Source organism: Mustelus asterias, chromosome 8 (genome assembly GCF_964213995.1).
Source record: "Mustelus asterias chromosome 8, sMusAst1.hap1.1, whole genome shotgun sequence".
Classification (NCBI taxonomy): domain Eukaryota; kingdom Metazoa; phylum Chordata; class Chondrichthyes; order Carcharhiniformes; family Triakidae; genus Mustelus; species Mustelus asterias.
Window position 1 is genome coordinate 636,177 of NC_135808.1, and position 12,981 is coordinate 649,157.

A 12,981-nucleotide genomic window follows, 5' to 3' on the forward strand; every position below is an offset into this window, starting at 1 on the left:
GATTGAGGGGCATGGATAAGGAGAACCTGTTCCCCTTAGTTGAAGGGACAGAAGTTTCAAGTGAGGGACAGGAGGTTTGGGGGGGTGAGGAAAAACGTTTTTATCCAGAGGGTGGTCTGGAATGAGTTGCCTGGGAGGTTAGTGGAGGCAGGTTGTCCCACATCCTTTAAAAAGTACCAGGATGAGCACTTGGCACATAATATTCAAGGCTATGGACCAAGTGGGATTAGGTAGGTAGATCAGGTATTTCACACGTGTCGGTGCACACTTGATGGGCCAAAGGGCCTCTTCTGCACGGGATGATTCTATGATTCTTCATTGTATTCCAGCTGCATCCCTAGGTAATCCCACCAAGTGAAAAAGGTACAAGTGACATTGACAAGTTTAACTGTTCATTTATAAACTGTCCAAACCTCTTCCTGTTCTTAGGATCAGTGACAATTCAAACTTTTCTCAGAACCATGCCATATTTTCCAGTAAACTGGAAACTGGAAAGGCGCCAGGAATGAGTTATTAGAATGCTACCCAACTCCATTAGCAACCAGAGGGGACACGTAATGCTCAACATGAAAAACATACAGGAAACAAGTTTTGCAGAAAAATTCACCAGTAACAAGTTTAATTGTCACTGTTCAAACACCCAGTTGGAAACGTACACAATCATTTATCTAACCCCGCAAACATTCTCCAATTCAACTAGATTTTCAAAAGTACTCAACCATCTAAAGGACCACTGCAATTTCAGGGAGGAGGGAAGAGAAAACAACTTAAAATGGTATCACTGCCATAACCATAGGTGACTTGAATGACAGAGAGTTTTCCACTTCCGGAACATTTAAAAGTTCAATCAACTTCCTCAATTGTTGGACCACCAGAACGATCCTTTCCGACTTGCCCAGAGAATGACCCTTCCGGCATGCCTCCCTGGTGGAGCTTGGCAGTGATGGGTTTGCAAATCTTTTCCAAATCCTTCAATTGTTGCTCAAAGTCTTCCTTCTCGGCCCCTTGGTTCGCCTCCAGCCAGGATATGGCCTGGTTACACTTCTCAATCACTCTGTTCTTGTCTTCCTCGCTGATCTTGCCTTTAATTTTCTCCTCCTCCACCGAACTCTTCATGTTGAAGGCGTACGACTCCAGAGAGTTCTTGGCGGCGATCTTCTCACGCTGTTGGTCGTCTTGGGTTTTGTATTTTTCTGCTTCCTGCACCATCCTCTCAATCTCCTCCTTGCTCAGCCTGCCCTTGTCATTGGTGATGGTGATCTTGCTCTCTTTGCCGGTGCTCTTGTCCACAGCCGACACATTCAGGATGCCGTTGGCGTCGATGTCAAAGGTCACCTCAATTTGTGGCACTCCGCGTGGCACAGGGGGAATCCCACTCAGGTCAAATTTGCCCAGGAGGTTGTTGTCCTTGGTCATGGCTCTCTCTCCTTCATAGACCTGGATCAAGACGCCAGGCTGGCTGTCAGAATACGTGGTGAAGATCTGCGTCTGCTTGGTGGGAATGGTGGTGTTACGCTTGATGAGGGTGGTCATCACCCCTCCTGCTGTCTCCAGACCCAATGATAGTGGAGTGACATCCAACAGTAGAAGATCTTGAACATTCTCTGACTTATCCCCCATCAGAATAGCTGCTTGAACGGCCGCTCCATAGGCCACGGCTTCATCAGGATTGATGCTCTTGTTTAGATCTCTGCCGTTGAAGAAATCTTGCAGCAGTTTCTGGATCTTGGGGATGCGGGTGGAGCCCCCGACCAAGACAATATCGTTAACATGAGCTTTATCCATCTTGGCGTCTCTCAGAGCTTTCTCCACTGGTTCCAGAGTGCCTCTGAACAGGTCGGTGTTAAGTTCTTCAAACCGAGCCCTGGTGATGGAGGTGTAGAAATCTATCCCTTCAAACAGCGAGTCAATCTCCACACTGGCTTGTGTGCTGGAAGACAGGGTTCTCTTTGCTCTCTCGCAGGCTGTCCTCAGTCTCCTGACCGCCCTCTTGTTCTCACTGATGTCCCTCTTGTATTTACGCTTGAACTCCTCAATGAAGTGATTGACCATGCGGTTATCAAAGTCTTCTCCTCCCAAGTGGGTGTCACCCGCTGTCGATTTCACTTCAAAGATACCATCGTCAATTGTGAGAATGGAAACGTCGAAGGTGCCACCTCCCAAGTCAAAGATGAGAACATTGCGTTCCCCTCTGCCCTTCTTGTCTAGGCCGTAGGCAATGGCGGCTGCTGTTGGCTCATTGATGATCCGTAGGACATTAAGGCCAGCGATCACACCAGCATCCTTGGTTGCCTGGCGCTGGGAGTCATTGAAGTAAGCAGGAACCGTGATCACGGCATTGCTGATGGTGTATCCCAGGTAGGCCTCAGCAATCTCCTTCATCTTGGTCAGCACCATGGAGGAGATTTCCTCAGGGTAGAATGTTTTATCCTCCCCCTTGTACTCGACCTTCACCTTGGGCTTCCCTGCGTCGTTCACCACCTGGAAGGGCCAGTGCTTCATGTCGGATTGGACCACTGGGTCGGTGAACTTTCTGCCAATGAGCCTCTTGGCATCAAAGATGGTGTTGGGCGGGTTCAGAGCCACCTGGTTCTTGGCGGCGTCTCCAATGAGCCTCTCGGTGTCGTTGAAGGCCACGTAGCTGGGGGTGGTGCGGTTGCCCTGGTCATTGGCGATGATCTCCACCTTGCCATGTTGGAAGACCCCCACGCAGGAGTAGGTGGTGCCCAGGTCGATGCCAATGGCTGTTCCCCTGCTTGCCATCTTTGCCAACCCCTCCCCTCCCTCAATACGGCCTACTAGGGCTGCAAAATCTCGGCCACACCACCAGGCCTACCCCCTCTCCTCCCCCCCGCGCTCTCCTGCCTACTGCTGCCACTCCCGCTCACCTCACTGCCTATTTATAGCCACGTGGCAGAGAGGGCCTCTGATTGACATCCGCGCCGCCCAATGGCCACGCCGGATCGCCGCCCCTTGGCAACGCTCCGGCCAATGAGGGAGGTCGCAGGGAGGAGGGGGGCGGGACCGCTCTTCGGCTGATTGTGACGTCGGCGCCGCTGGAAGCCGCCCGCCGCGTGCTGGAAATGGCGCCAACCCCGAATTCAAATTTGAATTCCGCTCCAACGGTCAGGTTCCCACAGTTGGGGCCTACTGGAAACTGATCGACTTTTAAAAATAAAAATCCCCCTCTACAGGCGATGATTGACCATCTTTGCACAATTATTGCGATATGTTGACGCCTGCCTGCCCGTTAGTTGCCATGAGAACCGTTGCATTTGCGATTTTGTTACACATTAGACCCCAATGGAGTCATTCTGTTTCAAGATTTTTTAATTTTCCAATTAAAGGCTACAAATCTTCCCATTTGTAGCGGGCTCTGCAAAAAGCAAAACCTGCCAAAAAATGTCAATTGGTTGGGGCCTGCCTCCCATCTTTGTCCTCTGACCCCTGGCCCAAACACTTGACTCTTTCTTGTTGACCCCTCAAATGGCAGAGCAAGTCCTTCAAGAGTCAGCATAATTTTATTTTCCAAAATAAGGTCGCCAACCAGCACCCAACAGGAGGAGCCAGGATGGGCAGTGAGTCTAGCATGCCCACCATCGCCTAACTTTCATAATGTAATCATGCGATGGGGACACATATACCCTGTGCTTTTCCCGCAATGGGACAAATCAATGGTAAGAAAAGTCTGCACTCGTCACGATAAATGTCTGGTAAACCTGGAATTCATTTACATTTACAATACAGAAATGGGCCATTCGCCTCTACTGCTGTTTGCTGGTGTTTATGCTCCACACAAGCCTCCTCTCAACACTTCTCACCTCATCACATAAGCATGTTGTTCTATTCCTTTCTCCCTCCTGTGCTTAGCTGCCTTTCCCTTAGATGTGTCTAAACTATTCACCTCAACTCCATTGATTCCACAGTGTGGCCAATTGCAATTTCTTTGAAATTCAGAAGCAACTCTTTTCAGCCCACAGGAGTTTTGTTGTGAACTTAGAGTTGTGCAGGGAAATCCAGCTTCTCCCAGTGACACGGTGACTCAGTGGTTATCCTCAGGGCGCCAGGGACCCGGGTTCGATTTTATCTGTGTAGAGTTTGCACATTCTTCCCTGCGTGGGTTCCCTCTGGGTGTGCTGGTTTCCTCCCACAGCCAAAAGATGTGCAGGTTAGGTGGATTGGCCAAGCTAAATTGCCCCTTCGTGTCTAAGATGTGTGGGTTAGATGGATGGCCATGCTAAATTGCCCCTTAGTATGCAGAGATGTGCAGGTTAAGTGGATTGGCCGTGGAAAATGCACAGGATTATGAGGGAGGACCTGGCTGGGATCCTCTTTCAAAGTGTCAGTGCAGACTCGATGGGCCGGATCGCCTCTTTCTGCACTATAGGGATTCTATGGTTCTATTCTGTGGTGACAGAAATCAAGTTAAAGCCTGAGGCTTTTGGAATTTATTCCATTAAGTGTGGTTATTGGAAACTCTTAGTTTCATTACTCACGACATAATTCTCTCTGTAAAATCCCCTTTGTGCACGTTACTCTTATAGTTCAACAGATGTGGATAATAAGTTAAAGTGCCTCATTCTGGCTAGCTGCCTTTCATTTTTGTTTAACAGAACTCGGTCTTCTATGTATTTCTTGTTTTATTATTGTAATGATACAACAGAGAGCAAATAAACATAATCCTCAGAAAATGGTATAGTTTGATCAATGCCCATTTCTGAAATTTAAAGCAAAAATTGCCGGAAGTACTCAGCAGGTCAGACAGCCTACTGTGGCAGCCCGTTCACAAACATTCACTCCGTCCACCACTGGCGGCTGTGTATACCGTCAACAAGATGCACTGCAAGGAACTCACTAAGGTTTCTTAGACAGCACCTTCCAAATCCATGTCCGCGACCATCTAGAAGGACAAGTACTGAATATACCTGGGAACACCCACTACCTGGAGGTTCCCCTCCAAGTCACTCACCATCCTGACTTGGAAATATATCGGCCATTCCTTCACTGTCGTTGGGTCAAAATCCTGGAACTCCCTCCCTAACAGTTTAAAGTTTAAGTTTTAAAGTTTATTTATTAGTGTCACAAATAGGTTTACATTAGCACTCTAATTAAGTTACTGTGAAAATCACCACTGTGGGTGTACCTACACCACATAGACTGCACTGGTTTAAGATGGCGACTCACCACCACCTACACAAGAAGTAATTAGGGATGGGCAATAAATGCTGGCCTCGCCAGTGGTGCTCAAATCCCTTGAATGCATTTAAAAATGAAACATTTCTGAAGAGAGGAACTTTAATTAACAGGTTCATTTTAAAACATGAAAGGACACTGACCCTAAACACTAACTTGCTTCTCTCACCATGGTTTCTGCCTGACTTGCTGAGTATTCTGAGCATCCGCATATCTGTGCTGAAAAAAAAATCAAATTTAACATCTGCTGGGGAGCACAGTTAAGAGCAGAGGGGAGAATGGAGTTTAAAAAATACATTAAAAAGCAAGTGAACAAAGCAGTGGCAAGTGGAATTAATACGTGAAAGTGTGAGACGACAACTATGGGTGAAGTTTCAAAGTGATGAGAAATAGGAACCTTGCCAGAGCCAAGTGTGTCCGTCTACAGAAATCTCTAAAAGCTAGGAGATAAATATGGAAAACAACGAACAAAGGCTGACGGAATGTTTTTCTAATGCATTTGTTTAAAGTTTATTTATTAGTGTCACAAATAGGCTTACGTTAACACTGCAATGAAGTTAACTGAAAATCCCCTAGTCATAGAAACATAGCAACTAGAAGAAGGAGTAGGCCATTCTGCCTGCTCCGCCATTCATTTTGATCATGGCTGATCATTGAATTCAATATCCTGATTCCCCCTTTCTCCCCATATCCCTTGATCCCTTTAGCCCCAAGAACTATATCTAATTTCTTCTTGAAATCACACAATGTTTTGGCCTCAACTACTTTCTGTGGTAGTGAATTCCACACATTCAGCACCCTCTGGGTGAAGAAATTTCTTTTACCCCCTTATCCTCAAACTATGACCCCGAGTTCTGGAATCCCCCACTGTTGGGAACATTCTTTCTCAATCCACCCTGTATAACCCTGTTAGATTTTATAAGTTTCTATGAGGTCCCCTCTCACTCTTCTAAACTCCAGTGAAGATAATCCTAACTAATTTAGCCTCTCACCATATGACAGACCTGCCGTCCCAGGAATCAGCCTTGTAAACCTTCGCTGTACTCCCTCTATAGCAAGGACATCCTTTCTCAGATAAGGACACCAAAACTGCACACAATATTCCAGATGCAGCCTCACCAATGTCCTATAAAATTACAGCAAAACATCTCTATCCCTATACTCAAATTCTCTCCTATGAAGGCCAACATACCATTTGCCTTCTTTACTGCATGTTGTATCTGCACACTTACTTTCAGTGACTGATGCACGAGGACTCCAAGATCTCGTTGAGTATCCACCTTTTTCAATTTATACCATTTCAAGGAATAATCTGTCTTCCTATTATTGCTACCAAAGTGGATAACCTCACATTTGTCCACATTGATACTGCATCTGCCATGCAGATGCCCACGCACTCAACCTGTCCAAATCACGCTGAAGCATAGAACCATAGAAAATTACAGCTCAGAAACAGGCCTTTTGGCCCTTCTTGTCTGTGCCGAACCATTTTTTGCCTAGTCCCACTGACCTGCACTTGGACCATATCCCTCCACACCCCTCTCATCCATGAACCCGTCCAAGTTTTTCTTAAATGTTAAAAGTGACCCCGCATTTACCACTTTATCCGGCAGCTCATTCCACACTCCCACCACTCTCTGCGTGAAGAAGCCCCCCCTAATATTCCCTTTAAACTTTTCTCCTTTCACCCTTAACTCATGCCCTCTGGTTTTTTTCTCCCCTAGCCTCAGCGGAAAAAGCCTGCTTGCATTCACTCTATCTATACCCATCAAAATCTTATACACCTCTATCAAATCTCCCCTCAATCTTCTACGCTCCAGGGAATAAAGTCCCAACCTATTCAATCTCTCTCTCTAACTCAGCTTCTCAAGTCCCGGCAACATCCTTGTGAACCTTCTCTGCACTCTTTCAACCTTATTTACATCCTTCCTGTAACTAGGTGACCAAAACTGTACACAATACTCCAAATTCGGCCTCACCAATGCCTTATATAACCTTACCATAACACTCCAACTTTTATACTCTATACTCCGATTTATAAAGGCCAATGTACCAAAGGCACTCTTTACGACCCTATCCACCTGTGACGTCACTTTTAGGGAATTCTGTACCTGTATTTCCAGATCCCTCTGTTCAACTGCACTCTTCAGAGTCCTACCATTTACCCTGTATGTTCTACTTTGGTTTGTCCTTCCAATGTGCAATATCTCACACTTGTCTGCGTTAAATTCCATTTGCCATTTTTCAGCCCATTTTTTCTAGTTGGTCCAAATCCCTCTGCAAGCTTTGAAAACCTTCCTCACTGTCCACTACACCTCCAATCTTTGTATCATCAGCAAACTTGCTGATCCAATTCACCACATTATCATCCAGATCATTGATATAGATGACAAACAACAATGGACCCAACACCGATCCCTGCGGCACACCACTAGTCACAGGCCTCCACTCAGAGAAGCAATCCTCCACAACCACTCTCTGGCTTCTTCCATTGAGCCAGTGTCTAATCCAATTTACTACCTCCCCATGTATACCTAGCGACTGAACCTTCCTAACTAACCTCCCATGAGGGACCTTGTCAAAGGCCTTGCTGAAATCCAGGTAGACAATATCCACCGCCTTCCCTTCATCCACTTTCCTGGTAACCTCCTCGAAAAACTCTAATAGATTGGTCAAACATGACCTACCACGCACAAAGCCATGTTGACTCTCCCTAATAAGTCCCTGTCTATCCAAATATTTGTAGATCCTATCCCTTATCACACCTTCCAATAACTTGCCCACCACCGACGTCAAACTTACTGGCCTATAATTTCCCGCATTTCTTTTGGAACCTATTTTAAACAATGGAACAACATGAGCCACCCTCCAATCATCCGGCACCTCCCCCGTGAATACTGACATTTTAAATATGTCTGCCAGGGCCCCTGCAAGTTCAACACTAGCTTCCCTCAAGGTCCGTGGGTATACCCTGTCTGGACCTAGGGATTTATCCACTCTGATTTGCCTCAAGACAGTGAGCACCTCCTCCCCTTTAATCTGTAAAGGTTCCATGACCTCCCTACCTGTTTGCCCTATTTCCGTAGACTCCATGCCCGTTTCCTCAGTAAATACGGATGCAAAAAAACCATTTAGTATCTCCCCCATCTCTTTTGGTTCCATACACAGTCTACCACTCTGGTCTTCAAGAGGACCAATTTTATCCCTCACTATCCTTTTGCTCCTAACATACCTATAGAAGCTCTTTGGATTTTCCTTCACTCTGTCTGCCAAAGCAACCTCATGTCTTCTTTTAGCCCTCCTGATTTCCCTCTTAAGTAGCTTCTTGCACTTTTTATACTCCTCGAGCATCTGATCTGTTCCTTGCTGCCTGTACATTTCATACAACTCTCTCTTCCTCTTAATCAGTGTTACAATCTCCCTCGAGAACCAAGGTTCCTTATTCCTATTTACTTTGCCTTTAATCCTGACAGGAACATACAAACTCTGCACTCTCAAAATTTCTCCTTTGAAGGCCTCCCACTTTCCATTTACACCCTTACCAGAGAACAGCCTGTGCCAATCCACACTTCCCAGATCCCTTCTCATTTCATCAAATTTGGCCTTTTTCCAGTTCAGAACTTCAACCCGAGGACCAGATCGATCCTTATCCACGATCAGGTTGAAACTAATGGCATTATGATCACTGGATCCAAAGTGTTCCCTCACACTCACATCCATCACCTGCCCTAACTCATTTCCCAATAGGAGATCCAATATCGCATCCTCTCTGGTTGGCACCTCTATATACTGATGTAGAAAATTATCCTGAACACATTTTACAAACTCTACCCCGTCTAAACCTTCAACAGTATGCGAGTCCCAATCTGTATGTGGAAAATTAAAATCCCCTACTATCACAACTTTGTGTTTCTTGCAGTTGTCAGCTATCTCTCCGCTGATTTGCTCCTCCAATTCTCGCTGACTATTGGGTGGTCTATAATACAACCCCATTCACGTGGTCATACCTTTCCTGTTTCTCAGCTCCACCCATAGGGCCTCTGTAGACAAGCTCCCTAATCTATCCTGCCTGAGTACCGTTGTAACATTTTCCCTGACCAACAATGCCACCCCCCCACCTTTTATCCCTCTGCCTCTATCCTGCCTGAAACATTGGAACCCTGGAACATTGAGCTGCCAGTCCTGCCCCTCCTGTAGCCAAGTTTCACTAATGGCTATAATGTCATATTTCCATGTGTCTATCCACGCCTTCAGCTCATCTGCCTTCCCCACAATACTCCTGGCATTGAAATAGACACATCTCTGCTTCCTCCTCACAGCTCACCCTCCCACCCAACTTTGTATCATCTGCAAATTTTGAGATAATGCATTCAGTTCCCTCTTCCAAATCATTAATATATAATGTGAACAGTTTGAGTCCTCGCACAGATCCCTGCGGAACCCCACTAGTCACTGACTGCCAATCAGAAAAAGAACCATTTATGCCAACTCTCTGCTTCCTATCTGCTAACCAGCTTTCTATCCATCTCAAGACACTACCTGCAACCCCATGTGCTTTAACTTTACATGTTAGTCTGTCATGTGAGACCTTGTCGAAAGTCCAAATGAACCATACCCACTGGCTCTCCTCGGCCAACTCTACTAGTTACATCTTCAAAAAATTCCAATAGATTCGTCAAGCATGATTTCCCTTTTGTAAATCGATACTGACTTCGTCTGATTATACCACTGCCTTCCAAATGTCGAGTTATAAAATCCTTGATAATGGATTCTCGTAACTTCCCCAGTTCTGACGTTAGGCTCTCTAGGGTCTATAGTTCTCTGTTTTCTCTCTACCTCCCTTTTTGAATAGCAAGCTTACATTAGCTACCCTCCAATCTGTAGGAACTATTCCAGAATCCAAAGTATTTTGGAAAATGACCACCAATGGATCTACTATTTCCAGGGCCACCTCCTTCAGTACTTTGGGACGAAGATTATCAGGACTTGGAGATTCATCCACCTTCAATCCCATCAATTTCTCCAAACCATTTCTCTACCAATGCTGATTTCCTTCAGCTCCTCACTAAAACATGTTTCTCTCAGCACTCCTGGTACATTAGTTATGTCTTCCTTTGTGAAGACTGAAGCAAAGTACAAACTACAGCAAAGTACAAAGTACATCAGCCATTTCTTTATTCCCCATATTAATTCTCCGGTTTCTGACTGTAAGGGACCTACATTCATTTTTGTTCATCTTTTTCTCTGAACAAGGTGCCACACTCCGGCATCTGTTCGGGTACACTGAAGGACAATGTAGCATGGCCAATGTACCTAACCAGCACATCTTTCAGACTGTGGGAGGAAACCAGAGCACCCGGAGGAGACCCACACAGACACAGGGAGAACGTGCAGACTCTGCACAGCCAAGCCGGGGATCGAACCTGGGTCCCTGGTGCTGCGAGGCAGCAGTGCTAATCACTGTGCCACTGTGTTGCAAGTTGGCGAGCATTGATTGCCTATCCCTAGATGCCTTGATTGATACAACTGAGTGACTTTCTAGGCCATTTCAGTGGGCAGTTGAGGGTCAACCACTTTGCTGTGGCTCTGGAATCACATGTAGGCCAGACCAGACAAGGGCAGCAGATTACATTCCCTGAAGGACATTAGTGAACCAGATGGGTTTTTCTGACAATCGACAATGGTACTTGGTCGTACATTTTTAATTCTCAATATTTTTGTTGAATTCAAATTCCACCATCTGCCATGGCGGGATTCGAACCCAGGTCCCCAGAACATTAGCTGAGTTTCTGGATTAATAGTCCAGCGATAATACCATTAGGCCATCACCTCTCCTGAGTCTTTAATTTAAGTGGACAACAATACACAGCAAGGGGGTTAATCTTTCCATTGCACAAATCCTTGATCACATCCCACTTGAAGAACTTGCGTTCAGTTCTGGGCACTGCACCTCAGGAAGTACATATAGACCATTAAGGTGTGCAATGCGGGAACTCAAAAGTCGTTGGTCTGTAGTGCAGACTTAAGCATTACTGGGAAAAAAAGAGGCATTTTATTGATGTTTTTCATCCTGCACTCATTTGGGACAATTTGCGTGAATACCAAAATCTTCCTGGAATTAATCAGCACTCTCTTCTCATGCCTAAATGTGTAGGTTTACCCTGACATCGGGGTTCTTGTGAAATTTCCCGCTTGAACACAAGACGATAAACTTCGTCAAAATGTCTCTTATTTCAGAAATTAAAGGTTATTTTTCAAAGGATAAATATAGCGCATGGCTTTTACAAATTAGGGTGGTGGAACTATGTTTAATTTCATATAGAAACAGTTCTCAAATGTCTCCATCAAACCACTAAAAAAATCTAACCGGAACAAAAGAAGCTAACAGATATTTATTCAGTGGAGTAAACATTCTACAGTTGCCCAGCAGTCACGGGGAGACTGAAGCATGCCAATCGAGGGCAGCACGGTGGCAGAGTGGTTAGCACCAATGCCTCACAGTGCCAGGGACCTGGGTTCAATTCCAGGCTTGGGTGACTGTGTGGAGTTTGCATGTTCTCCCCGTGTCTGCATGGGTTTCCTCTGGGTGCTCCGGTTTCCTCTCACAGTCCAAAAGACATGCAGGTTAGGTGAATTGGCCATGCTAAATTGCCCCTTAGTGTCCAAAGTTGTGTAGGTTAGATGAATTAGCCCCTAATTAGGTGAATTAGCCATGCTAAATTGCCCCTTAGTGTGCAAAAATGTGCAAGTTAGGTGGATTGGCCATGTTAAATTGCCTCTTATTGTCCCAAGATGTGCAGGTTAGGTGAAATGGCCATGCTAAATTGCCCCTTGGGGTCCCAAGATGTGTAAGTTAGGTGAAATGGCCATGCTAAATTGCCCCTTGGGGTCCCAAGATGTGTAAGTTAGGTGAAATGGCCATTGTAATGCATGGGGTTAAGAGAATAGGGCAGAGAGGATGGCCTAGGTAGGATGCTCTTTTGGAGAGTAGGTGCAGACCCAATGGGCCGGATGGCCTCTTTCTGCACTGTAGGGATTTTATGACTCTATGGAGTGGTACCACATGATTCCTCCCACGGTCCCTTGGTGCGGACAAGAGTGCTGAGAAATCTAGGTCTTGGTTGAGTGGCCGAGGACAAATTCTCAGACTGGCTATGCTACCTGCACATTCCAGTCAACTGCCCACAGTCCAACCTCCCTCACCCGCACCGCAACCTCAGACAGCTCGGAGGGAGGAGGTGAGTGAGGTGAGGGAGGCAGGTTGGTGTCCAACAGCAGGTGCATAAATAGAGTGTGAAGCTGGTCAGTTCAGGAGAGAAATGAGAGATGAGGACGTTATGTGTGAATATTATTTAAAATTGGGTTTACAAGGATGTTGCCAGGGCTAGAAATGGCGAGAGAGATTGGATAGGTTGGGATTATTTTCCTTGGAACAAAGAAGGCTGAGGGGTAACTTGACAGAGATGTACAAAATTATGCGGGGAAGAGATAGTGTGGACAGGATAAAATTGTTTCCCTTGGTGGAGAATTCTAGAACCAGGGATCATAGATTCAAGATAAGTGGCAGTAGGTGTAGAGGGGACATGAGGAAGAACTTTTTTTAACACAGAGGGTGCTGGGTGTCTGGGATGGTGGTGGAGACAGAGACCCTAAACTCATTTTTAAAGTACCTGGTTCTGCACTCTAAGTGCTGTAAGTGGCAGGGTTATGGGCCGGGTGCAGGAAGGTGGGATTAGAAAGGGAGAAAGGGCACCTGGGTGTCCTCGATCTGGCATGGACAAGATGGGC

The 12,981-nt window shown here is 45.9% G+C and overlaps 1 protein-coding gene across 1 annotated transcript; it reads right to left on the reverse strand.

Moving 5' to 3' along the window:
* Positions 1–843: 843 nt before the first annotated feature.
* On the reverse strand, positions 844–2,763 carry LOC144497810 (heat shock cognate 71 kDa protein-like). The gene has a single exon (XM_078219246.1). It carries the CDS (start codon positions 2,761–2,763, stop codon positions 844–846), a length of 1,920 nt encoding a protein of 639 aa, XP_078075372.1.
* Positions 2,764–12,981: the final 10,218 nt, after the last annotated feature.

Bases quoted from the DNA above. Each gene is read 5' to 3' on its own strand.
- LOC144497810 (XM_078219246.1), bottom strand. From the start codon at position 2,763: ATGGCAAGCAGGGGAACAGCCATTGGCATCGACCTGGGCACCACCTAC.